Source organism: Trachypithecus francoisi, unplaced genomic scaffold (assembly GCF_009764315.1).
Source record: "Trachypithecus francoisi isolate TF-2019V2 unplaced genomic scaffold, Tfra_2.0 Lachesis_group12, whole genome shotgun sequence".
In the NCBI taxonomy this organism is placed as follows: domain Eukaryota; kingdom Metazoa; phylum Chordata; class Mammalia; order Primates; family Cercopithecidae; genus Trachypithecus; species Trachypithecus francoisi.
The window spans coordinates 55699611-55727606 of NW_022681457.1; the positions used below are offsets into that span (position 1 = coordinate 55699611).

At 41.1% G+C, this 27996-nt stretch overlaps 2 protein-coding genes and 1 pseudogene across 6 annotated transcripts in view; 1 reads left to right on the forward strand and 2 right to left on the reverse strand.

Annotated features, from left to right (window-relative positions):
* ZNF43 (zinc finger protein 43) overlaps positions 1-27996 on the reverse strand; it is a 534348-nt gene that overhangs the window by 102944 nt on the left and 403408 nt on the right. For 2 of the 5 annotated variants that reach the window (XM_033229232.1, XM_033229233.1), the window contains exons 3-4: positions 27533-27753; positions 15204-18412 (exon numbers count right to left, since the gene is read on the reverse strand). The exons of 1 other annotated variant lie outside the window; for it this stretch is intronic. In XM_033229232.1, the coding sequence (XP_033085123.1) occupies positions 17148-18410 (1263 nt within the window). In that variant the 5' untranslated portion in view covers positions 18411-18412; positions 27533-27753 and the 3' untranslated portion in view covers positions 15204-17147. Of the gene's footprint in view, positions 1-15203; positions 18413-27532; positions 27754-27996 lie in introns of those variants that run through there. 2 more of the 5 variants (XM_033229231.1, XM_033229230.1) reach the window with 2 other exon arrangements.
* LOC117091332 lies at positions 1038-15613 on the forward strand (annotated as a pseudogene).
* LOC117091333 (putative zinc finger protein 730) overlaps positions 18302-27996 on the reverse strand; it is a 284531-nt gene continuing 274836 nt past the window's right edge. The window contains exon 4 of the mRNA XM_033223584.1: positions 18302-18412. The gene's annotated coding sequence lies outside the window, so the exon portion shown is untranslated. The remainder of the gene's footprint in view (positions 18413-27996) is intronic.

Below are 27996 nucleotides of genomic sequence, written 5' to 3' on the forward strand. Positions count from 1 at the left end.
GGTTCTCTGGGTCAAGTGAATAGCAAGCTATTTTCACAGATTACCTCCAGTTGTTTAGGGGAAGAGGTTATCCTCATTTTTCTCATATTCATTGGTGGTCTGTGTTTCTATTTCTCTCATTGAGTATTATTCAATTTATTTGAATTTTTTTTTTTTTTTTGAGACGGAGTCTCGCTCTGTCGCCGGGGCTGGAGTGCAGTGGCGGATCTCAGCTCACTGCAAGCTCCTCCTCCCAGGTTCACCCCATTCTCCTGCCTCAGCCTCCCGAGTAGCTGGGATTACAGGCGCCCAACACGTCGCCCGGCTAGATTTTTGTATTTTTTAGTAGAGACAGGGTTTCACCATGTTAGCCAGGATGGTCTCGATCTCCTGACCTCGTGATCCGCCTGTCTTGGCCTCCCAAAGTGCTGGGATTACAGGCTTGAGCCACCGCGCCCGGCCAAAATTCTTAAAATTAGTTTATTAATCTTCATTTTATTATTGCCCTCTAAAATGTTACTTGTTTCTGATTGGGCCATGTTGGCCTAGTATTCCGTATATAATGTAATCTTTGAGATTTGTACATTTAAAAAGCTACATGTTACAATCTTTATAATGTAGCTTTGTCCTGGCATAGTCTGAAACCAGCTGTCTGGGCTACAGAATTTGGAGTCTCTCAAACATATTCTTAGGATGTATCTAGTCTGAAATTTAGCTGGTTCTCAAACCTTACTACACATAAGAGAGTTCATTTTGGAGAGAAACCCTACAAATGTGAAGTATGTGGCAAAGCTTTTAGCCAGTCCTAAATGCTTACTACACATAAGGTAATTTATGTTGGAGAGAAATTCTACAAATGTGAAGAATGTGGCAAAGCCTTTAAGCAGTCCTCACATCTTAATACACATAAGAAAATTCATACTGGAGAGAAATTCTACAAATGTGAAGAATGTGGCAAAGCCTTTAGCCAATTCTCAAACCTTACTACACATAAGGGAATTCATTCTGGAGAGAAACCCTACAAGTGTGAAGTGTGTGGCAATGCTTTTAAATAATCCTTAACCCTTACTACACATAAGCAAATTCATGCTGGAGAGAAATTCTACAACTGTGAAGAATGTGGCAGGACTTTTAACCAATCCACAAACTTTACTACACATAAGAAAATTCATACTGGAGAAAAACCCTACAAATGTGAAGAATGTGGCAAAGCTTTTCGCCAGTCCTCACACCTTACTACACATAAGATAATTCATACTGGAGAGAAACCTTAAAAATGTAAAGAATTTGACAAAGCTTTTAACTCTTCCTCAACTCTTACTAAACATGAGAGAATTCACACAGAAGATAAACCTTACTTATGTGAAGAATGTGCAAAGCTTTTAACTGGTCCTCAAACCTTACTGAACGTAAGGTAATTCATACTGGAGAGAAATTCTACAAATGTGAAGAATGTGGTATTGCTTTTATCTGGTCCTTGAACCTTAATAAACATAAGATAATTCATACAAGAGAAAAATCCTACAAATGTGTAGAATGTGGCAAATCTTTTAACCATTTCTTATTTCTTATTAACCATAAGGTAATTTGTATGACGAATGTGGCAAAACTCATAAGTGATCCTCAAAACTTACTGAAAATGAGATAACTCGTACTGGGGAGAAATCCTACAAATGAAAAAATAAATGTGGAAAGCTTTTAACTGGTCCTCAAAACTTACTGAACATAAGATTATTTATACTAGAGAGAAAACCTAGAAATGTGAAGAATGTGGCAAAGCTTTTAACCAATTCTCAAACCTTACTAGACATAAGAAAATTTTTGCTGGAGATAAACCCTACAAATGTGGCAAAGCTTTTAAGTGGTCCTCAAAACTTACCGAACAAAAGATAATTCACAGTGGAGAGAAACCCTACAATGTAAAGAATGTGGCAAAGCTTTTAAGTGGATCTGAAAACTTAATAAGCATAATTCTTAAAGGAGAGAAACTACAAATTTAAAAAATGTGCCGAAGCTTTTAAATGGTCTTGAGAACTAACTGTTTGGACGAACGGAGGCAGGATGGCGCACTTCCGGGTTCTTCACCACCAACTTTTCCCACACGCGCGAAAATGCAGCCAGCGCCCAGGGAGGGTGCAGACCAACCGGGCATGCGCCAGGTGACGTCAATCCGAAGAGACCAAGATTTACCTGGTCGCACCTGCGGAACGCCCCCCAACACGCCCGTGCCCCGCCTATTGCCCTCCCACTCCTAGAAAAGCTGCTCCGGACGGATGCCACGCGCAGCCTTCCTCAGTCCTCCACTCCTGTCAGGATGTCGGGACTGCAGGAACTCCGTCCGAGAGCCCCAACAGGGGACTCTGTCGGCCTTCTTTGCCGGAGGCCGACAGACCTGTTCCCCACACCTTAGGTGACCAAAATAAACTTGCAGTTTTGCTCCTACCCTTGCCTGGTCGCTGGTTCTTTTGTGCCTGCTCTGTTGGTCTTAGAAAAACAAATCATGGCCGGGTGCGGTGGCTCAAGCCTGTAATCCCAGCACTTTGGGAGGCCGAGATGGGCGGATCACGAGGTCAGGAGATCGAGACCATCCTGGCTAACACTGTGAAACCCCGTCTCTACTAAAAAATACAAAAAACTAGCCGGGTGAGGTCGCGGGCACCTGTAGTCCCAGCTACTCGGGAGGCTGAGACAGGAGAATGGCGTGAACCCGGAAGGCGGAGCTTGCAGTGAGCTGAAATCCGGCCACTGCACTCCAGCCCGGGCGACAGAGTGAGACTCCGTCTCAAAAAAAAAAAAAAAAAAAGAAAAACAAATCAGTTGGTGCCGAAACCCTGGAGGAGACCCCTCCTCAGGCCTCTAAGGGTTGAGGAACCTCCTCCTGCTCCCACGCGGCAGACAGACCAGGACCTGAGACCCGCTTCCCTCACTCTCACGGCCTCTCTGGGGTAAGTGCCCTTGTCTCCTCTTTACCTCCCTCGGCCAGAAATCCTGCGCAGGTCCGAGGTCCATTTTGAGCCACCAAGTGGCTCGGGAGACCCGTTCAGGATGGAGACGTCCACCTGAAGGTAATCTCCACTTTGGCTCCATGAGCCTCCAGTCTGTCTCTGCTGGTTCCAAAGGACGCTTTGAAGCCAGGCAGAGATCCACTTCCATTTCCATTGTGTCCATTGTGTAAGTAAAGAGGAAACAAACGGGAAACCCCCCAGTCCAAATTTCCAAAGAGTACCCCCTTAGGGTGCCTCCTAGCCAATTTAAAAACCTTACAGCTTGAACAAGACCTTAGGAGGAAGCGGTTAATTTTCCTTTCCACTGTGGCGTGATCGACCTCAGCAAATTCGGCCAGCGGCTAGGCAAGTGGTCCGAAATTAATTACGTACAAGGCTTTTGGGACTTAAGCTCTCGTCCCTATACTCTTCCTTCTCTCCCCACTCTCTCCACCCCCTCCCTTCCTGCCCAGACTCCTCCTCCTCCCCCAATCCAGACTCCTCCTTCCTCCTCCTTATCTACTAGTAATCCACTCGGTCCCATGCCTCCTTCGGGGCCCCCAACTGGCTGTCTTGAGTCCCCTATCTCTGCCCACACCCTCCTACAGTGTTAGCACCTTTGCGATAGGTGGCTGGGGCGGAGGGGGTAGTCAGAGTACATGTCCCTTTTTCACTGGCCGATCTTTCCAAAATTGAGAACGTTTAGGTGATTTCTCAGCTAATCCTACCATATACATAAAGGAATTTAGATACCTTTGTCAGGCCTATGACTTAACTTGGCATGACCTCTAGGTTATCCTAACTTCCACCCTAAACCCTGAGGAGCAGGAGCGCATCCTAGCTCAATCAGCTCCTGACATTCTCAAAAAACTTCAAAAGGTAGAGGATGGTCCTCAGACACCAATACAAGACCTGGTTAAATTAGCCTTTAAGGTCTATAACTCCAGAGAGGAGACGGCTGAGGCACAGCTCCTAGCAGCGGCTTTACAGCCCAGTCATAACCCCAGACCAGAGAGCACACACTCTGCAGACTCCAAGGCTACAAAAGGAGCCTGCTATAAGTGCAGCAAGGCAGGACACTATGCCAACAGGTGTCGGCAAGGTCCCCGAGCCCCAACGCAGCCTTGCTATAAAGTGCAAGGCGTCAGGACATTGGCCAGTTAATGTCCTAACCCTCGTCCACCAGCAACCCCCTGCCCTGCTTGCCAGCAGGGAGGACACTGGAAGTCTGATTGCCCCACCCTGAGAACAGGTGCTGCGTCTCCACGTGACCCCCTTTCCCAGGATCCTGGGAGCTCCTTCCAGCTCCTACATCTGGACGACGACGACAACTGAAGGTGCCGAGACTCGGGGACCCCCATCACCCTCGCCGAGCCATGGGTAACTCTCCTGGTAGGGGTAAGACATCAATTTTTTAATCAACAGCGAGGCTACCTATTCTGTTTGCCATCCTTCTCTGGACCTAGCCTTCCATCCACTATCTCTGTAGTAGGAGTAAGCGGAAAGCCATCCACTCCACAAAAACTCCACTCCTTTTTTTTTTGTTTTTGAGGCGGAGTCTCGCTCTGACACTGGGACTGGAGTGCAGTGGCCAGATCTCAGCTCACTGCAAGCTCCGCCTCCCGGGTTTACGCCATTCTCCTGCCTCAGCCTCCCGAGTAGCTGGGACTACAGGCGCCCGCCATCTCACCCAGCTAGTTTTTTTTTTTTGTATTTTTAGTAGAGACGGGGTTTCACCATGTTAGCCAGGATGGTCTCGATCTCCTGACCTCGTGATCCGCCCGTCTCGGCCTCCCAAAGTGCTGGGATTACAGGCTTGAGCCACCGCACCCGGCCCAAACTCCACTCCTTAATTGCAGCCTGGCCAACAACTACTTTGCGCACTCGTTCCTCATTCCCAGCTAAAAAGGGCCTCTACCGAAAGCAATCAGTGGAAATCAGTTTGGCTTTCCCCCACTCGCCTCAAACTTACTAAATTTTCTTTTTTTTTTTTTTTTTTTTTTTTTTTTGAGACGGAGTCTCGCTCTGTCTCCCAGGTGGAGTGCAGTGGCCGGATCTCAGCTCACTGCAAGCCCGCCTCCAGGGTTTACGCCATTCTCTCTCCTCAGCCTCCCGAGTAGCTGGGACTACAGGCGCCCGCCATCTCGCCCGGCTAATTTTTGTATTTTTTAGTAGAGACGGGTTTCACAGTGTTAGCCAGGATGGTCTCGATCTCCTGACCTCGTGATCCGCCCGTCGGGCCTCCCAAAGTGCTGGGATTACAGGCTTGAGCCACCGCGCCCGGCCCAAACTCCACTCCTTAATTGCAGCCTGGCCAACAACTACTTTGCGCACTCGTTCCTCATTCCCAGCTAAAAAGGGCCTCTACCGAAAGCAATCAGTGGAAATCAGTTTGGCTTTCCCCCACTCGCCTCAAACTTACTAAATTTTCTTAACTATCTCATACTCCTAAACCTTGCTGGGACCTTCCTTCTGGGTTTTGCCCCTATTCCAACCATGGGCCCTGACCTTAATGACACCCCTTAACAGCAGGAAGTAGCCAGACAGACCACGGCGCCCCTTATCACTATTACCAATGAAAGGTTGGACTGTTTGGACGAACGAAGGCAGGATGGCGCACTTCCGGGTTCTTCACCACCAACTTTGCGCGCGCGCGAAAATGCAGCCAGTGCCCAGGGAGGGTGCAGACCAACCGGGCATGCGCCAGGTGACGTCAATCCGAAGAGACCAAGATTTACCTGGTCGCACCTGCGGAACTCCCCCCGACACGCCCGTGCCCCGCCTATTGCCCTCCCACTCCTGGAAAAGCTGCTCCGGAGGGACGCCACGCGTGGCCTTCCTCAGTCCTCCACTCCTGTCGGGATGTCGGGACTGCAGGAACTCCGTCCGAGAGCCCCACCGGGGGACTCTGTCGGCCTTCTTTGCCGGAGGCCGACAGACCTGTTCCCCACACCTTAGGTGACCAAAATAAACTTGCAGTTTTGCTCCTACCCTTGCCTGGTCACTGGTTCTTTTGTGCCTGCTCTGTTGGTCTTAGAAAAACAAATCACTAACTAGACATAAGAAAATTTATACTGGAGAAAAACCCTACAAACATGAAGAATGTGGCAAAGCTTTTTACCAGTCCTCAAACCATATTGAAGGTAAAATAACATACTGGAGACAAACCCTAAAAATGTGAAAAATGTAACAAGGTCTTTAACTGGTCTTCAACTCTTACTGAACATCAGAGAATTTATACAGAAGATAAAGCCTACAAATATGAAGAATGTGACAGTCTTCACATATTGAATCACAATATGTGATTCAATTTTTGTTAATTTTTACTAAAAATGAGTGTTTAAACGTTGAGTTACAATAAGAATTAAAATCCATTAACACATAAATAATGTTATGGCTAGTGCTCAGTACAAATTAACTATTAATAAAATATTAATATGCTAAATTCCATTAATACATACTTTAACATATTTTTACATAACACACAAGTTTATCAATCAATAAATATATATTTAATTTTTTAAATGTGTTAAGTGGAATACAATTCAGCCTTAAAAGAAGGTAAATCCAATCATTTGAAACAATATATATTTGGAAGACATTATGCTAGATGAATAAGCCTGACACAGAAAGACAAACACTGCATGATCTAATTTATATGTAGAATTTAATAAAGTTTAACTCAAAAAAGTAGAAAGTGAAATAATAGGGAGCAGAAGGCAGGGGTCTGAGAGGGAAATAGGGAGTTGTTAATCAAAGGGTACAATGTTTCAAATAGACAGGAAAATAGGGTTTGAGATCTATTGCACAGCAGCATAACTATAACAATAATGCATTGTGTATTTCAAAATAACTAGGAGTAAATTTCAAATGTCTCACCACAAAAAGGTTATTGATATGTAATTTTACTTATTTTATATACAGATATCAAAACATAGCTTTGTACCCTGTAATGTATAAAACTCTGATTTGTCAGTAAAAATACTATTAATACTTTTTTAAGACGGAGTCTCGCTCTGTCACCCAGGCTGGAGTGCAGTGGCACGATCTCAGCTCACTGCAATCCCCATCTCCCAGGTTCAAGCCTCAGCCTCTTGCGCAGCTGTGACTACAGGCGTACGCCAACACGCCCAGCTAGTTTTTGTATTTTTTAATAGTGATGGAGTTTCACTATATGTTGGCCAGGCTGGTCTCGAACTCCTGACCTCAGGTGATCCACCTGCCTCAGCCTCCCAAAGTTATGAAATTACAGCGTGAGCCATGCCCAGCCTAATACTTTTTTTTTTTTTTTCAGACGGAATCTCCCTCTGTCTGCCAGGCTGGAGTGAAATGGTGCGGTATCAGCTCACTGCAACCTCCACCTCCTGGGTTGAAGCAATTCTCCCAGTCAGGCTCCCAAATAGCTGGGACTACAGGCTGCGCCACCACATCTATCTATCGGCTAGCTAGGCGATCTATCTTATCTTAGATCTATCTATCTATCCATCCATCCATCCATCCATCCATCCATCCCATCCATCCATCCATCCATCCTATCTATCCGACAGAGTTTCACTGTTTTCCCATAGGCTGGAGTGCAGTGGTGCCATCTGGCTCACTGCAAACTCCACCTCCTGAGTTCAAGCGAATCTCCTGCTTCAGGCTCTAGAGTAGCTGGAATTACAGGTGCCCACCACCACGGCCGGCCTAATTTTTGTCTTTTTAGTAGAGATGGGGTTTCACCACATTGGCCAGACTGCTCTCGAACTGATCTCAAGTGATCTGCCCATCTCAGACTCCCAAAGTGCAGGGATTACAGGTGCGAGCCACTGCGCCCAGCCAATACTTTTTTTAAAAAAGAGGTAAACTTAGGCCGGGCGCGGTGGCTCACGCCTGTAATCGCAGCACTTTGGGAGGCTGAGGGGGGCGGATCACAAGGTCAGGAGATCGAGACCATGGTGAAACCCCGTCTCTACTAAAAATACAAAAAAAATTAGCCGGGCACGGTGGTGGGCGCCTGTAGTCCCAGCTACTTGGGAGGCTGAGGCAGGAGAATGGCAGGAACCCGGGAGGCGGAGCTTGCAATGAGCCGAGATCGCGCCACTGCACTCCAGCCAGGGGGACAGAGCGAGACTCCGTCTCAAAAAAAAAAAAAAAAAAAAGAAAAAGAAAGAGGTAAACTTTAAGAAATTGGGTCAGAGAAAAAGTGTTTCTTCATCTTAAAATTCCAGGAAACACACACACACACACACACACATATAAATTAAGACATATATATACATTTCCTGGAATTTTAAGATATATATATATCTCTCTCTCAAATGCCTTTCTCATTTAGTAATGTAGGAAGGTAAACTCTTATTATGAATAGTCTGAACCCAAAATTCAGAAAATATCTTGATTTGAATGTTCAAAATAATGTAATACTTTAAGAAACAACAGATTCTAAAGCAACTGTATTCTCTAAATGTTTAAGTAGATGATTTCCTTCACTTATTAGAGCAAAAATATTTGAATACATATTTGTAAACTACATTTAACAAATGAACATAAATACTTGGCAATAAGAAATGTATTAAAGAAGCAGATGAAGAAACAATTTGCTTCTTTAATTTTAACACTGACAAACACTAGGCATTTAAGTCCTGATTTATCTAGTGTTACTGGAGTGCAAAGGAACAGAACTCAACAGGAAATCATTCCAGAGATATTTTAACTATGCTGTATGTGAATATATGGGAATTTGCCAGAGTATTAAAAACATCCAACTACTATTATAGCCCCAGGCTGACTGATTAGAATAAACATGGGTTACACACCACTGATTTGGCCACCTTCTTTTTAGCCTCAACATTGATCATGAGCTAACAGAATTAACAAGAGCTACTAAATTTCCTGTCCACTCGCTATGCTCTGGGAGCTTTTCTGGTACCTTTATCAGTATTAATTGCTTTAATTTTACCAATATCCTAAGATTTAAGCACTATTATTCTCACTGTACAGCTGAAGAGTTAAGCACACGGAGGTTAACAAACTGTGTTCAGGTCATATAGCTCATAAGTGGCAGAACTGGGATGCAAACAGGAACCACCTGATACTCAGTATCAATCTTAATCATGATGCCCAACACCCTCTCACCTAATGCTTTTTTCCGTTTCTGATGTAACATTTTGGCTTTGAATCTTCCAATTTAGTAGAATCTAAAAAAAATTTTAAAATTGCTATTTATACCCTTAGTATGTAGAACTTGATTTTTGGTTTAAAGTACTCATTACTAAGCCTTAAAAAAAAATTTGGTAAATGAATACTAACAATGGTATTTCTCCCATGATTTAAAAGAACCACTAATTTTATCAAATTTTTATATTAAAAGCTAGAATGAGCCTATAATTAAATATAAAATTTATGGTCTGTGTATACATAATCATTTTTTGACTGCTCTACACTTTCTGAAACTTTCAGAAACACTATTATCAGAATACTTTTTCCTATTTAATAAAGAATATTAAGTTTTTACAGTGACTAAAATAGTTTGGAATTACTTTTTTTTTTTTTTTTTTCTAAGACGGAGTCTCGCTCTGTCGCCCAGGCTGGAGTGCAGTGGCCGGATCTCAGCTCACTGCAAGCTCCGCCTCCCGGGTTCACGCCATTCTCCTGCCTCAGCCTCCCGAGTAGCTGGGACTACAGGCGCCCGCCACCTCATCCGGCTAGTTTTTTGTATTTTTAGTAGAGACGGGGTTTCACCAGGATGGTCTTGATCTCCTGACCTCGTGATCCGCCCGTCTCAGCCTCCCAAAGTGCTGGGATTACAGGCTTGAGCCACCGCGCCCGGCCTCGGAATTACTTTTAAAAAAAATTTTTTTTTTTTTGAAACGGAGTCTCGCTCTGTCGCCCAGGCTGAAGTGCAGTGGCGCGATCTCGGCTCACTGCAAGCTCCGCCTCCCGGGTTTACGCCATTCTCCTGCCTCAGCCTCCCGAGTAGCTGGGACTACAGGCGCCCGTCATCTCGCCCGGCTAGTTTTTTGTATTTTTTAATAGAGACGGGGTTTTACCGTGTAGGCCAGGATGGTCTCGGTCTCCTGACCTCGTGATCCACCCGTCTCGGCCTCCCAAAGTGCTGGGATTACAGGCTTGAGCCACCGCGCCCGGCCAAAAAATTTTTTTTGAGATGAAGTTTCACTCTTGTTGCACAGGCTGAAGTGCAGTGAGGCAACCTCGGCTCACTGCAAACTCCGCCACCCAGATGCAAGTGATTCTCCTGCCTCGGCCTGCCCAGTAGCTGGGATTACAGGCGCCTGACACCACACCTAGCTAATTTTTGTATTTTTATTAGAGACAGGGTTTCACCATGTTGGCCAGGCTGGTCTCGATCTCCTGGCCTCAAGCAATCTGCCCGCCTCAAAAGTGCTGGTATTACAGGTGTGAGCCACTGTGTCTGGACAATAGTTTGGAATTACTAATCAGTAATTTACCAATGATCAAGGAATTGGCTACAGTTAGGTGACTAAAAATCTGTAGACTAAACTTAACTTACTAAAAAAAAATTATATAAAATAAGAATATGGGCCAGTCGCAGTGGCTCACGCCTGTAATCCCAGCACTTTGGGAGGCCAAGGCTGGCAGATCACGAAGTCAGGAGATCGAGACCATCCTGGCTAACACGGTGAAACCCCCTCTCTACTAAAAACACAAAAAAAAGGCCGGGTGCGGTGGCTCAAGCCTGTAATCCCAGCACTTTGGGAGGCCGAGACGGGTGGATCACGAGGTCAGGAGATCGAGACCATCCTGGCTAACACCGTGAAACCCTGTCTCTACTAAAAAATACAAAAAACTAGCCGGGCGTGGTGGCGGGCACCTGTAGTCCCAGCTACTCAGGAGGCTGAGGCAGGAGAATGGCGTAAACCTGGGAGGCAGAGCTTGCAGTGAGCTGAGATCCGGCCACTGTACTCCAGCCTGGGCGATAGAGCGAGACTCTGTCTCAAAAAAAAACAAAAAACAAAAAACAAAAAAAAAATTAGCGGGGCGTGGTGGCAGGCACCTGTAGTCGTCCCAGCTACTTGGGAGGCTGAGGCAGGAGAATGGTGTGAACCCTGGAGATGGAGCTTGCAGTGAGCTGAGATCGCACCACTGCACTCCAGCCTGCCCTACAGAGCGACACTCCGTCTCAAAAACAACAACAACAACAACCAAAAAAACTAAAATAAATAAGAAGAATATGGGTCAAGCATAGTGATTCACGCCTGTAATCCCAGCACTTTGGTAGGATGAGGTAGGCAGATCACGAGGTCAGGAATTCCAGACCAGCCTGCCCAACATGGTGAAACCCCATCTCTACTAAAAATACAAAAATTAGCCAGGCATGGTGGTGTGCACCTGTAATTCCCAACTACTCAGGAGGCTGAGGCAGGAGAATCACTTGAACCTTGGAGGTGGAGGGTGCAGTGAGCTGAGATCATGCCACTACACTCCAGCCAAGGCAACAGAGTGGGACTCCATATCCAAAAAAAAAAAAAACACGGAATTCCTCCAAATTGTTTTACCAAGATGTATTTTGATACATCTTGATAAATTATTCCAAATTTCAAATCCACAGGTCATTGTATATTGTTTTGGCACATTCAACATTCACTTAAAAATAGAAGATTCTGTCAGGCACGGTGGCTCATGTCTGTAATCCCAGCACTTTGGGAGGCTGAGGCGGGTGGATCACCTGAGGTCCGGAGTTTGAGACTACCCTGGCCAACATGGCGAAACCGCATCTCTACCAAAAATACAAAACTCGCTAGGCGTGGTGTAATCCCAGCTACCTGGGAGGCTGAGGTAGGAGAATCACTTGAACCTGGGGGGTGGAAGTCACAGTGAGCCAAGAATGGGCCATCTCACTTCAGCCTGAGAGAGCAAAACTCTGTCTCAAAAAAAAAAAAAAAAAAAAAAAAGAAAAAAGAAAAAAAATTCTGCATAGAAATATGTTGAGATATTGGCCGGCGCGGTGGCTCAAGCCTGTAATCCCAGCACTTTGGAGGCCGAGACGGGTGGATCACGAGGTCAGGAGATCGAGACCATCCTGGCTAACACGGTGAAACCGTCTCTACTAAAAATACAAAAACTAGCTGGGCGAGGTGGCGGGCGCCTGTAGTCCCGCTACTCGGGAGGCTGAGGCAGGAGAATGGCGTAAACCCGGGGCGGAGCTTGCAGTGAGCTGAGATCCGCCACTGCACTCCAGTCCGGGAGACAGAGCGAGACTCCGCCTCAAAAAAAAAAAAAAAAAAAAAAGAAATATGTTGAGATATATCATACAAAATTAAATTTAAAATTGTTCATTTACCATTAACTCTAGAATCTAATCTCTAAAATAATTTTTTTTTTTTTTTTTTTGAGATGGAGTTTCGCTCTGTGGCCCAGGCTGGAGTGCAGTGGCCAGATTTCAGCTCACTGCAAGCTCCACCTCCCAGGTTTACGCCATTCTCCTGCCTCAGCCTCCCGAGTAGCTGGGACTACAGGCGCCCGCCACCTCGCCCGGCTAGTTTTTTTTTTGTATTTTTTAGTAGAGATGGGGTTTCACAGTGCTAGCCAGGATGGTCTCGATCTCCTGACCTCGTGATCCACCCGTCTCGGCCTCCCAAAGTGCTGGGATTACAGGCTTGAGCCACCGTGCCCGGCCCTAAAATAATTTTTTTTTACCAATTTTATATTTGCCATGCTTTTTGTAAGAATACAACTTTTTTTAACACAGAAAAAAACAAAGCTAAGTGATGTAATCTTTTCACTTGTTAACAATGTATATCTATTAACTAATCTGAAAGTTATATTGATAAGCAAATTCTTCAGTTAAAACCAATTTTTCAGTGCATTAAAGAATACCAACTTTCTGTTTAGAACCTACAAACTACCGTGTAAAATGACAAGGCACGAAGAAACAATGAGAAAACTGTAGTCATAACACAGTAAAAGAGGAAAGACTGTGATGCATATATAGTTGGAATACACATAACTGAAGATCAAAAGAAGCAGAATTTTTGTATAAATTCAGTAAGTCAGCTTTGCAGCAGTCCTCTCTACATGATGAATCAATGTTACTTCTTCACCATTGGTATTTTCCATCTCCAACTTGAAGTTACAAACTCCAGCAAAAGTATTTATGACTTATTATAAAGCATGTTTCACTCAGAAGTCATATTTGTTTGCTACATATGTAAAAACATCCTCATGACTTGTGAAGTCTCCCTAGTACTTACCAAAGCAAATTAGCTCACTCAATAGATTTACTTATGTCAATTATGAAAAGTGAATCAATAAAGAAAATTAGACTTATATAGGTTTCTCCAATAAAACAAAATCAAAAATTAAAATATAATACAGTAATTTTGTAATTACATCTAAAAATTATTTTGTGTGAACTCTTTAAATTTCACAAAAATCATTCTTATAATCCCCAACCAGCTCACATAATGAGTACTTCATAAACTACAAAACAAGAAAATTATGGGCCTAGCATGAGTATCAGACAAGTAAAAACTGAGAATGTGCATAAGCAGATTCTGAACCATAAGCCCTAACATTTTACAGCAATGAATTCAATACAATGCAGAGTATAGATTTGCTTTCAACATTTTCAAGGTTTTTAGTTTTCTAATAAGTCACTTATTAGTTTTGTTCCAATATTGCTTTCTTCTTCTGAAAATGGGTACAAACTCATACTCACACATACTTCATAATTTTGTTACACATAAGGTTTATCTTTAGAGTAATATATGCATATATTTAACTCTATGTAAATAAAAACTAAAAGCCTGTGTTTGCAGGCAGAGAGAAAACATGTTCAAAGAAAAATATGTAACGAATTCTCTGTTTATTCAGGACTTAGAGATGTATCGGTTTTATTTATACTTCTATATAAATTTTATTATGACCATAAAAATGACCCTGTAGCCAAGAACAATTGTAAATTTTAAAATAATCAAAGTGCTTTTAATATTTTATTTTATTTTTTTTTTTGAGACGGAGTCTCGGTGTCACCCAGGCTGGAGTGCAGTGGCCGGATCTCAGCTCACTGCAACCTCCGCCTCCCAGGTTCACGCTATTCTCCTGCCTCAGCCTCCTGAGTGGCTGGGACTATAGGCACCCACCATGTCGCCCGGCTAGTTTTTTGTATTTTTTAGTAGAGATGGGGTTTCACCGTGTTAGCCAGGATGGTTTCGATCTCCTGACCTCATGATCCGCCCGTCTCGGCCTCCCAAAGTGCTGTGATTACAGGCTTGAGCCACCACGCCTGGCGCTTTTAATATTTTAAAACAAAGTATTTGTTATTTTACTAATAAAATTGTAATAAAAAGGATAAATGCTAGAGGTGATGGATGCCTCATTTATCCTGATGTAATTATTATATATTATATGCCTGTACCAAAAAATGCCATATATGGCACAAATATATACACATACTGTGTAACCACAAAATTAAAAGTAGTAAATAAGAAAGGATAAAAACGGGGCCAGGCATGGTGGCTCACGCCTGTAATCCCAGCACTTTGGGAGGCCGAGGCGGGTGGACTACGAGGTCAGATCGAGACCATCCTGGCTAACACAGCGAAACCCTGTCTCCACTAAAAATACAAAAAATTAGCTGGGTGTGGTGGCGGGTGCCTGTAGTCCCAGCTACTTAGGAAGCTAAGGCAGGAGCAAGGCATGAACCCGGGAGGTGGAGCTTGCAGTGAGCTGAGATCGTGCCACTGCACTCCAGCATGGGAGACAGAGCGAGACTCCCTCTCAAAAAAAAAAAAAAAAAAAGATGTGTAAAAATGTAACCTATGTGAAAAATGTTTTAACTTATTTGCAATCTGAAGCCACTGACAGAACCGATTACTAGAGGTGTTATTCCACTATGTTGCCAAATAGCTTATTGTTATATTTTACCTACACCCTCGAGTATGCTGGGTATGTTACAGTTAGTGGAATAATGCTCCATTGAATGCACAAAACTTTTTTTCTTTTTTTGAAACAGGAGCTTGCTCTTGTTGTCCAGGCTAGAGTGCAATGGCGTGATCTTGGCTCTCTGCAATCTCTGCCTCCTGGGTTCAATTGATTCTTCTGCCTCAATCTCCAAAGTAACTGGGATTACAGGCACCTACCACCATGCCCGGCTAATTTTCTGTATTTTTAGTAGAGACAGGGTTTCACCATGTTGGCCAGGCTGGTCTCGAGCTCCTGATCTCAAGTGTTCTGCCTGTCTCAGCCTCCCAAAGTGTTGGGATTACAGGCGTGAGTGAGCCACTGTGCCCAGCCAGAATGTATAATAGTCTTAATATAGTAAAAGAAAATACCTAATTAAAAAGTCCACACATAAGAGTTTTTAAATGTACTGCATTTTATTAAATAAAAGTACAATCAGTAACATTATATGGTACTACTTTAACTTACATTTAACTAAAAAATGTTTTTCTCTCATAACATGAAAGAATATTACTCTGAACAACTACCTCATAAATCACTGAGTAAGTTAACCACAAAGAGCCTCTTCACTTAGATACTTATCTTGCCTCTTACATTTCAATGTCCTTACTCTTTTAGAGAAGAGGTCGTGTATAATTCCCACCTAATAAAGTATCTCTCATATCTCTTATGCAGCAATAGTTGATATGCTTTCAGAGGTGAATGCAACAGAAACGAAGAAATAGCATGGAGTAATTTCAGAATTAACTTACATCATTATTTACTTTTAGAAAGTTTTGTAACTTACCAAAAAAGTATACTTGAATGTAATTATGACTTTTCAAAGAAATGTCTACTCATTTTAAAGTTATATATAATTAATTTACTTACGAACTGTAGTTTTGGATTTTCTACACACAGCAGTCTAATTTAGTGTAATGTCTGAAGTGTCAGTGCCTTAGCTATTTCTACTGTTAATTCTCTGATAATTATATAAACTCAATTTGAATTAAATATTTCTTCATATTTATTTTATCTGCAAAAGAATGTTTTAGTATGAGCTCTCTGGCATTTTCTATGCTATAGTTATTGAAAAAATGTTTTCCCAAACTGATTACATTTGCTGAATTCTTCTCCGATATAAATTCCCTAATGTTGAACAAAGTTTCAGCAACTGCTTCAGGGTGATTCTCTAGTAGAAAATGTGTACAATAGGCAGGCACGGTGGCTCACGCATGTAATCCCAGCACTTTGGGAGGCTGAGGCGGGTGGATCACGAGGTCAAGAGATTGAGACCATCCCGGCTAACACTGTGAAACCCCATTTCTACTAAAAATACAAAAAATTAGCTGGAGGTGGTGGCGGGCGGGTGGGCGTGGCACCACTAGTCCCAGCCACTCGCCAGGCTGAGGCAGGAGAATCTTGTGAACCTGGGAGGCGGATCATGCAGTGTGCAGTGAGCTGAGATCACGCCACCACACTCCAGCCTGGGTGACAGAGTGAGACTCTGTCTTAATAATAAAATAAAATAAAAAAAGTGTACAATAAAATATGTGATACAAGTACTACAACCCTCTTTATATTTGTAATGTTTGTCTTCAGAATAAACTCTTCAAAAGCTTATATTTCTGAAAGATCATTTGATACTAATTGTATTTATAATATTAAGTATGAACTCTCTGATGTTGTGCAATATGTGAGCAGATATTAATGACTTTCCCACATTCTTTATATTTGTACACCATTATCAGCTATAAATGCTTTCCTGTGCAATAAGTTGTGAACACTGGTTAAAAGTTATATTCTTCATACTTGGAGTTTTCCCCAGTATAAATTATTTTACCTGCAGTCAAGTGTGAAAACCATTTAAAAGCCATTTCACATTCTTTGTATTTCTAGAGTTTTGCAATAGTATAATCTTTTTTTCTTTTTCTTTTTTTAATGTTTAGAAAACTTTGAGGTGTTGTTAAAAGCATTGTGACATTCAGGATTGTAGAGTTTTGCTCCAGTATGAAATATCTTATATCTGTTAATATTTGAGGACTTGTTAAGGGCTTTGTGACATTCTTCATACTTTAGGATTTCTTTCCAGTATAAATTATGTGTTGAGAAATTGCAAAGGCTTTGTCACATTCTTCTTTTTTCTAGGCTTTATCTTCCACATGAGTTCTCATGAATTCTTTTGTGCTTAGTAAATGTGGAGGATTTGTTAAATCCAGGCCACATTCTTCACATTTGTACGGTTTCTCTACAATGAATTCCCTTATGTTTAGTAAGGATTCAGGAATGATTACAAGCTTTGCCACATTCTTCACTTCGTTGGGGTTCTCGAGCATGAATTCTCTTATGTACAGTAAAGTTTGATAAACGATTAAAACGTTTACCACATTCTTCACATTTGTAGGGTTTCTCTCCAGTATGAATTATCGTATGTTGAGTAAGGAGTGAAGACCGGTTAAAGGTTTTGCCACACTCATCACACTTGTAGGGTTTCTCTCTAATATGAATTATCTTATGTGGAATAAGGTATGAAGACTGGTTAAAAGTTTTGCCACACTGTTTACATGTGTAGGATTTCTCTCCATTATGAATCATCTTATGTCGAATAAGGTATGAAGACCGGTTAAAAGCTTTTCCACACTCTTCATGTTTGTAGGGTTTCTCTCCAGTATGACTCATCTTATGTCCAGTAAGGGCTGAGGACCGGTTAAAGGTTTTGCCACACTCTTCACATTTGTAGGGTTTCTCTCTAGTATGAATTATCTTATGTTGAGTAAGGGTAGTAAGAGCTGAAGACCAGTTAAAGGCTTTGCAACATTCATCACATTTGTAGGGCTTCTCTCTAGTATGAATTCTCTTCTTATGTTCAGTAAGGTGTGAAGACCGGTTAAAGGCTTTGCCACATTCTTCACATTTGTAGGGTTTCTCTCCAGTATGAATTATCTTATGTCGAGTAAGGTGTGAAAACCTGTTAAAGGCTTTGCCACACTCTTTGCATTTGTGGGGTTTCTCTCCAGTATGAATTATCTCATGTCGAGAAAGGGCTGAGGACCGGTTAAAAGCTTTTCCACACTCTTCACATTTGTAGGGCTTCTCTCCAGTATGAGTCATCTTATGTCGAGTAAGGGCTGAGGACGTGTGAAAGGCTTTGCCACATTCTTCACATTTGTGGGAATTCTCTCTAGTGTGAATTCTCTTACGTTGAGTTAGTTGTGAAAGCATGCAAAATGATTTACCACATTCCTTACATTTGCAAGTTTTCTTTTCAGTATGTCTTATCTTATGTCTATCTACATTTGAAAATTTATAAAATACTTTCTCATATTCATCACATTGATATATTTTCCTCTGGGTTGTTGTCAGATATTGGTTAAGTCTATTATAATCTCCTTCACACACCTTACACTCATCCACACTTCTACAGCCTAATCTTGATTGTAAATTATCATGTCCACATTTATCATATCTCCTCAGTATGACTTTTTGGAAAAAATCTTTTATGTCTTGCTCTGGCCAAAGGTCTTCAGCAATATGAGAACACATAACTAAAAGAAATTAAAACAACAAATTACTCCACTTACTGGACTCAGATAAATATTTTTTACAAATCTAACCTATAAAACTGTATAAACTGTATAACCAAGATGGCATAGCAAAATAACACAGGCTCTAATTTATTCAAAAACATATAAAATGTAACAAAAACACACTGACCAAACACATTTTTGGAAAATTTATAAATAAATGTGTGAAGTGCCCCAGGTGAAAACAATGAAAAAAGCAACATGAAGAAAAAGAAAAGTCTGTTATATTAACCCAACACAGAAATTCCTTCTCCCCACTATAACATAGTGTTCTTAGAAGTAAATTGCCAACTCCTTGTTTCTATTTAAAAGACAAGAAAAATATTGGCACATATTTTTTTTTTTTTTTGAGACGGAGTCTCGCTCTGTCGCCCGGGCTGGAGTGCAGTGGCCGGATCTCAGCTCACTGCAAGCTCCGCCTCCCGGGTTTACGCCATTCTCCTGCCTCAGCCTCCCAAGTAGCTGGGACTACAAGCGCCCGCCACCTCGCCCGGCTAGTTTTTTGTATTTTTTAGTAGAGACGGGGTTTCACCGTGTTAGCCAGGATGGTCTCGATCTCCTGACCTCGTGATCCGCCCGTCTCGGCCTCCCAAAGTGCTGGGATTACAGGCTTGAGCCAACGCGCCCGGCCTGGCACATATATTTTTATGTCTGGCTTTTAGGGGTCTTTCAAGACCCTGGTTTCAGTCTCTCATTAAATAAAACGCTGAAAAAAATAGTACACTTTAGAATAACAATTTGAGACTGCTGAGACCAAAGGTAAATGTCACAGCAGCAGAGAGACTGCAGTACCACAGAAAGGGATCAAGTGTAGCAAGTAATAAATGCAAATAAACTTTTTAAACTAGAAAATAAAACATTTCAGATAAGACACATTCTAAGAATATGTTTGAAAGGCTCCCAGAATGTCTAGCCATGGCAACTGGTTTCAGACTATGCCAGGATAAAGCTACATTGTAAAGATTGTGACAGGTGGCTTTTTTTTCTTAAATGTCCAAGTCTCAAAGATTACAATGTATACAAAATATTAGGGCAACATGGCCCCTTCAAAAAAAAATCAGGAAATTTTAAGAAAGCAATCATTATAAAAGCATTTTAAAAACAGGAATTGTGGAGGTAAAAATCACAAAAAGAGATAATAACCAATTCTAAAGAAAAAATGGTATAAAAATAAAGAAGTTCCACAAACTAAAACACACATCTATAAGAACAATTTAAAATATCACAGATAAGAGAGAATCGGAAGAGCTGCAAGATGAAAGTGATGTGTCATTTGTAAGCATAGAGTTACACAATAAAGAGTTTTTCAAAAGAAAATTTTGCATGCCAGAAGAAAACTGTGATATTGTCAAAGCCCTGAAGAAAAGCAGCTGTCAAGTGAGATGAAGAATCACCAGCAAAAATGTCGTACCAAAATAATAATAATAATAAAGACCTTCTAAAATAAGCAAATCCTGAGACAGTATATTGGCACTATAGAAGGCCTATTTATCAAAGATGCTGAAAAAAGTTTCTTCCACTGAAAATAATATGATGCAAGAAAACACAATCATATAAAAATACGTAAGTTCCTGGGAAACATACATACACAATAATAGAATTCCTTAGCATTCTCATAATGAGACAGGAAACATTTATAATTATTCTCTAAAATTAGAAAAATAAAAGCACAGAAAGTATTGTAAATGTGTTAATAAATATACAACTTAAAAAGATATAATCAGCAATATCAATAACAAAGTTGAGGGCAGATGTAATGAGGAAAAATTTTTGTATATAACTGAACTTCATTTTTCACCAGATTAAATATATACTGTTTCATCTTTTAGAGGTTTTATGTAATCCCCAAGGTACCACAAAGAAAGTATTTATGTAGACACCCAAAAGAAAATAACAAAGTGAAACCTTATCAATACTAAAATGAAATAGACACAAAGGAAGACAGAAAATGAGGGATAAAGATACAAGAATCAAATAAAATAATAACATAACAGGAAGTCTTTGTCTTTCAGAAAATTACTTACATATATGTATAATTAACTTTCTAACCAAGAGACATAGTTTCAATAAAGGGATTTATTCAAAAAAATTAAAACTCAAGACCCAACTTGCCTTTCTACAAGAGTCAGTTTAGAACTAATAATAATAAAGCCTGAAAGTGGCAAGATTGAAGTAGGCATTTTATCTAGATATTAACCAAATGAGAGCAGAAAAGTTCAAATTAGTATTACACGAGCTACATCTTGAGTCAAAAACTCATATTATATAAAATATATATGAAGTCAAAATTCCAAAAAGACAAAGAAGGGCATTAAGCAATAATAGATTTATTCACTGGGAACCTATGAAAAATCTGGACATATGCGCACGTGTGTGTACGTGTGTATCTCACATTAAGGTTCCAAATATGTAAGGTAAATATTGACATAATTGAAGAAACACATAAAAAGCAATGTAATTATAGCAGGATATTTTGATACCTCACATTCTCTGATAATAATAATAAAAGAGATATTAGTAAGGAAACAGTAGACTTGAGGGCAGTATAAAACAAGTATTTCTAACAGTTATAGAGAACACTTCTCAACATCAGGAAAAACACCCTTTGCGATAGCTCATACAACATTCTTTTTGATAGACCTCCTGGTAGGTCAAAAAAATAAATCTTAACAAATGTTTTAAAATTAAAATTTTGAGCTGGGCGCGGTGGCTTACACCTGTAATCCCAGAACTTTGGGAGGCCGAGGCAGGTGGATCACCTAAGGCCAGGAGTTCAAGACCAGCCTGGCCAACATGAAAATACAAAATTAGCCGGGTATAGTGGTGCATGCCTGTGATCCCAGCTACTTGGGAGGCTGAGACAGGAGAATCGCTTGGACCTGGGAGGCGGAAGTTCCAGTGAGTGGAGACCACAGCTGCTGCACTCTAGCCAGGGCAACAGAGCAGGACTCTGTCTCAAAAAATAAAAATAAAAACAAAAATAACTAACGCCGGGCGCGGTGGCTCAAGCCTGTAATCCCAGCACTTTGGGAGGCCGAGACGGGCGGATCACGAGGTCAGGAGATCGAGACCATCCTGGCTAACACGGTGAAACCCCGTCTCTACTAAAAATACAAAAACTAGCCGGGCGAGGTGGCGGGCGCCTGTGGTCCCAGCTACTAGGGAGGCTGAGGCAGAAGAATGGCGTAAACCCAGGAGGCAGAGCTTGCAGTGAGCTGAGATCCGGCCACTGCACTCCAGTCCGGGCGACAGAGCGAGACTCCGCCTCAAAAAAAAACAAAAAACAAAAAAAAAACTAACTAACTAACTAACTAAACACCTGGCAGGGCACGGTGGCTCATGCCTGTAATCCCAGCACTTTGGGAGGTCGAGGTGGGTGGATCACGAGGTCAGGAGATCCAGACCATCCTGGCTAACACGGTGAAACCCCGTCTCTACTAAAAATGCAAAAAATTAGCCAGGCGTGGTGGCAGGCACCTGTAGTCCCAGCTACTTGGGAGGCTGAGGCAGGAGAATGGCATGAAGACAGGAGGCAAGGCTTGCAGTAAGCCAAGATTGTACCACTGCACTCCAGCCTGGGCGACAAAGCGAGACTCTGTCTCAAAACAAAAACAAAAACAAAACAAAAAAAGCCACCTAAAACTTTGGGTTTATGCCTATAACCCCAGCACTTTGGGAGACCAAGGCGGGTGGATCAACTGAGGTCGGGAGTTTGAGACCAGCCTGGCCAATATGGTGAAACCCTGTTTCTACTAAAAACACAAAAATTAGCTAGGCCTGGTGGCATGCACCTATAATCCCTCAGATACTCAGGAGGTTAAGGCACAAGAATCGCTTGAACCCAGGAGGCAGGCGTTCCAGCCTGGGCAACAGAGACTCTGTCTCAAAACAAAACAAAACAAAACAAAACAAAAAAAGCCACCTAAAACTTTGGGTTTATGCCTATAACCCCAGCACTTTGGGAGACCAAGGCGGGTGGATCAACTGAGGTCGGGAGTTTGAGACCAGCCTGGCCAATATGGTGAAACCCTGTTTCTACTAAAAACACAAAAATTAGCTAGGCCTGGTGGCATGCACCTATAATCCCTCAGATACTCAGGAGGTTAAGGCACAAGAATCGCTTGAACCCAGGAGGCAGGCGTTCCAGCCTGGGCAACAGAGACTCTGTCTCAAAACAAAACAAAAACAAAAACAAAAACCAAAACAAAACAAAAACCCCTAAAATTTATGGATTACTTTCTATGAACAAAATGGAATAAGAATACAAAACAATGGAAAAAATTGAAAAATTCACAAATATATAGAAATTAAACAATACGGCTGGGCGCGGTGGCTCAAGCCTGTAATCCCAGCACTTTGGGAGGCCGAGACGGGCGGATCACAAGGTCAGGAGATCGAGACCATCCTGGCTAACATGGTGAAACCCCGTCTCTACTAAAAAATACAAAAAACTAGCCGGGCGAGGTGGCGGGCGCCTGTAGTCCCAGCTACTTGGGAGGCTGAGGCAGGAGAATGGCGTAAACCCGGGAGGCGGAGCTTGCAGTGAGCTGAGATCCGGCCACTGCACTCCAGCCCGGGCGACAGAGCGAGATTCCGTCTCAAAAAAAAAAAAAAAAAAAAAAGAAATTAAACAATACATTCAAGCATGCTCTTGTTCAAAGGTTAAAATAATTAATATTATAAAGATGTTTATAGTATTTAATGTAATCTACAGATTTAATGCAATGCTTTTCAAATTTCTCATTGCATTTTTGAAAAAATAGCAATAGCAAATGCAGAGTGCTATCGCAAGAGACAACAAACGATCCAACAATCTTCAAAAAAATAAGTTGGAGGCATTATAATTTATTTCAAAACAGATTACAAAGCTACAGAATTAAAGCAATTTGGTATGAGTATCAAGCTGAAAACAAGACAAATCCAATAGAATGCAACACATAAACTTTCACATATATGGTCATATAGTCATTTGCATATCCATAATTGTAACATTGTTACTGAAAGCCAAAAGGTAAAAACAATGCTAGTTTCTGTCACCAAATTATTCAATATATATAATTTGAAATGTAAAAATACTGGAATACTCAGTTTTCAAAAAGCAGAAAATATTCTAACAACTACACAGATAAATCTTGATGACATTTTGCAAAGTGATATGAGCCAGCCACAAACAGACAGAGATTGTATGAGATATATAAAGAAGTTACACCACGAGGAACAGAAAACAGAATGGTGTTTGAAAAGTGCCATAATACAGGAAAAACTGGTAGTTGTATAATGTGTATTGAGATTTAGTTTTGCAAGACGAAAACACTTCAGCAATATGAATATTTGAAAATATTTTATTATAAATTGTTGTGTTTTTGACAAGTAAAAATGAACAATAATAGCTAGAAGAGAAATTTAGTTGTTTTTTTTTTTTTTTTGAGACGGAGTTTTGCACTTGTCGCCCAGCTGAAGTGCAATGGCGCGATGTTGACTCACTGCAACCTCTGCCTACTGAGTTCAAGCGATTCCCCTGCCTCAGCTTCAGGAGTAACTGGGATTACAGGTGCCCAACACCATGCACAGCTAATGTTTTTATATTTTTGGTAGAGATGGGGTTTTACCACCTTGGCCAGGCTGGTCTCAAACTGCTGACCTCAGGTGATCCACCCGCCTCAGCCTCCCCAAGTGCTGGGATTACAGGCGTGAACCACCACTTTGGGCGGCCGAGGCGGGTGGATCATGAGGTGAGGAGATAGAGACCATCCTGGCTAAAACGGTGAAACCTCGTCTCTACTAAAAATACAAAAAATTAGCCAGGTGTGGTGGCGGGCACCTGTAGTCCCAGGTACTCGGGAGGCTGAGGCAGGAGAATGGCGTGAACCCGGGAGGCGGAGCTTACAGTGAAGCCAAGATCCCACCACTGCATTCCAGCCTGGGCAATAGAGTTATACTCCGTCTCAAAACGAAAAGCAAACAAACAAAAAAAAACAAATCTGTTGATGATGCAATGAAAATGAAACCCATGTTGATTGCTGGTGAAACTCAGGAATGTAGCTATTATTTAAAAATGTTATAAATGTACCTCAAATAATTAAAAATAAAATTATAGAATACAGCAATCTCATTTATGAATCTGTATCTATAACATGCAACACAGGACCTGGAAGACAAATTTGAACAATCATGTTTATTGTATTAGTATTCACAAAAGTCAAAAGGCTGAAGAAACCCAAATGTCTTTTAATTTGGAAACACATTAAAAAATATAATACACAAATACAATGAAATACTATTCGGCCTTATAAAATCTTGTCATATGTGAAGATTAACTGAGAATATTGTGTTCCCTGAAATAAGCCAGTAACAAAATAATGAATACTATATAATTCCATAATATGAGATATTTTAGGTAGTCACACTCATAAAAACAAAGTGAAATGGTGTTTGTCAAGGGCTGGAGATAGGGTAAAATGGGTTGTTGTTACTTAATGGGTATTGAGTTTCAGTTTTACAAGATGGAAAATTTCTAGAAGTCTCTTTTATAACAATGTGAATGTACTTAACATGCCTGAAATATATGCTATTTTTTTTGGAAACAGGGTTTTACTTTGTCACCCAAGTTGGATTGCAGTGGTACAACTATGGCTCACTGCAGCCTCAAACTCCCAGGTTCAAGTAATCCTCCCCACTCAATCTCCCAAATAGCTAGGACCACAGGTGCACACTACCATGGCTGGCTATTAATTTTTTTTTTTTTTTTGCAGAGAGAGGGTCTTTATATGTTGCCCAGGCTGGTCTCAACATTTTGGGCTCAAGTCATCCTTCTGACTTGGCCTCCCAAAATCCTGCTATTATCGATGTGAGCCACCACCATGCCTAGGACTGAAACGTACACATAAATAGATTAATGGTAAATTAATGGTAAATAGATTAATGGTAAATTTTAGGCTAGGCGTGGTGGCTCACACCTATAATCCCAGCACATTGGGAGGCTGGGGCAGGCAGATCACTTGAGGTCAGGGGTTCAAGATCAGCCTGGCCAATGTGGTGAAACCCCATCTCTTCTAAAAATACAAAAATTAGCTGGGTATGGTTGCCTATGGCTATAATCCCAGCTACTCAGGAGGCTGAGGCAGGAGAATTGCTTGAATGCGGGAGGCGAAGGTTGCAGTGAGCCGATATTATGCCACTGCATTCCAGTCTAGGCAGCAGAACAAGATTCCATCTCAAAAAAAGATGGTAAATTTTATGTTATCTGCTTTTTCAACAATAAATGTTGTAGGAGAAAAACTGAAAAAAATACAGAATTATAAATCCTTTCAAAAATTACCTTCAAATAAAAAATGACAAAAAAGAATATTCAAAAAAAAAACCTTCAAATCACAAACGTTTTTAACACAAAACAATATATATTCACTATTAAACACATGGTGAAAATAAGACTATTTCCATGACTACTCACTTAAGACAAAACCACTAAAAATCAGCTAAAAAATATATACATGATAAGCGATAACCAAAATTGGGGTATAGATAAAAACACACACCTATATAATCTGATCACGACAGACATATGAATGGATGAATGGTTTATCTTTTTTTTTCCTTGAGAAGTCTTGCTCTGTCACCCAAGCCAGAGTGCAATGGCATGATCTCAGCTCACTGAAACCTCTGCCTACTGGGTTCAAGCAATTCTCCTGCCTCACCCTCCTGAGTAGCTGGGATTACAGGTACAGGTGCATACCACCATGCCCGGCTAATTTTTTGTATTTTTAGTAGAGACGGGGTTTCACCAAATTGGTCAGGCTGGTCTCAAACTCCTGACCTCAGGTGATCCACCCTCCTCGGCCTCCCAAAGTGCTAAGATTAAAGCTGTGAGCCACTGCACCCAGCCTGGATGGTTTATCTCTTATATTGACTTAAAGTGTACAAACAGAATTGCAAGTTGTCTAAAATTATAGTACATAAGTAAAACAAAAAAATCACAATGAACTGATGTTAAGAAACCTACACTGAAAAAAACACAAACATGGAACTGCAAAACAATAATAAAATGTTTACTCATATAATCTGGTATGCAACATTGATGTACCATTAAAAAAATTGTCTAGATAGCTACAATATTTGACAGTAACTGTGTACTTACTGAAGGCAGGTATTTTGAATCACTGACAGGCACTATATGGCAGTAAAATTTTAGAGAAAATGCAGTATAATCATAAATAGAAGGTTCTAATGAGAAACATTTAATAAATAAGCATTTAAAATAAACTAGAGATCATGTTTATGTTTTAATTGTATGTTAGTCTTTCACAAAATGAAACTGCTGTAATCCAAGTTTAGAACCAAGGAATAGCCTTACATTGCTACATTATATGTATGTAATTTAATATATATTATTATATATTTTATATACATATAATATATATAGAATATGGTTAGAGTCTCTGTTATATAAAACAAAAATATTTAGAAATAAATTGTTAATAGATATAGGCTAGAGAAAGTGGGTGAAAAGCTTATAATTCCTGTTTGCCTGCAGCAAACTTAAATTTACAAGTAACTATATTAGTAAATATGGAGTGCCTACTAATTATCTAATTTACTTCAAACATAACATGTAAATTCTAGCTTATTGTTCTTAAATGTCTGAATCTAAAATTACAGGCAAATTTGAAACAGAAAATAGAAATTAAAAACTTGTAGAAAGGGTGACATTAGTAAGATGGAAAAATAAAAGGTGTCCTCTTTGTCTATTCCGCCACAGCAAGAAAATTTGTTGGCCATCCCTGACAAAAATACCTTTGTGAGAGAACCAGTCCTCATGGCTTGAACCTGTAGTAACAGCTACGTGGTATGTTACAGTTGGAGAATTGCTTCAGGCCAGGATTTCAAGACCAGCCTGGGTTATGTAGCAAGACCCCATCTCCAAAATAAGTGCCTTTAAGAGATCTTTAAGGTCCAGGGATGAAGTTGTGAAATTCTGCTAAGCCCAAGATTGAGGAGTGTTCTCTTCAGAAGGTAGGCTCTCATTCCAGTGGCAAACTACAGGACCCCTGGTCTTGGCTGCAGTACAGGAAATGGCCAACCCACCTTGGTCCCACTGAGAATTCTGAATTTACTCTGTAATTACTTCAAAATTCTTTCAGCCACAGTCTGGGAGAGATTCTTTACTTTCACAGGCCTGGAGGAAGACACCCATTTATAGCCATGGGGGCAGGCCTGCAGACCCTGGCTTTTAATGTGGTGCCTTTAGCAGTTCAAAGTTTTAGTTCCAGCTTCCTGGGCCACAGTTTATGGCCAGTTCTCTTTACCTAGAAAGCAACACAGTGACCCGAGGAAATTCTCTTTGGTACTCAGCAAAAGCCGTACTCATTTACATCCCAATTTAAGGCACATTATATACAGACCCAACTACAAAAACTTGCCCTACAGAGCAAAATTTTGAAGGATATCATCTGTCCAAAAATAATATGGGAATTACAACTATCTAAGCCCCTTGTAACAAGCCAACTAAAGGTGGATGCTAGTGCAGACCCAGCAATTTTGTGACCAAG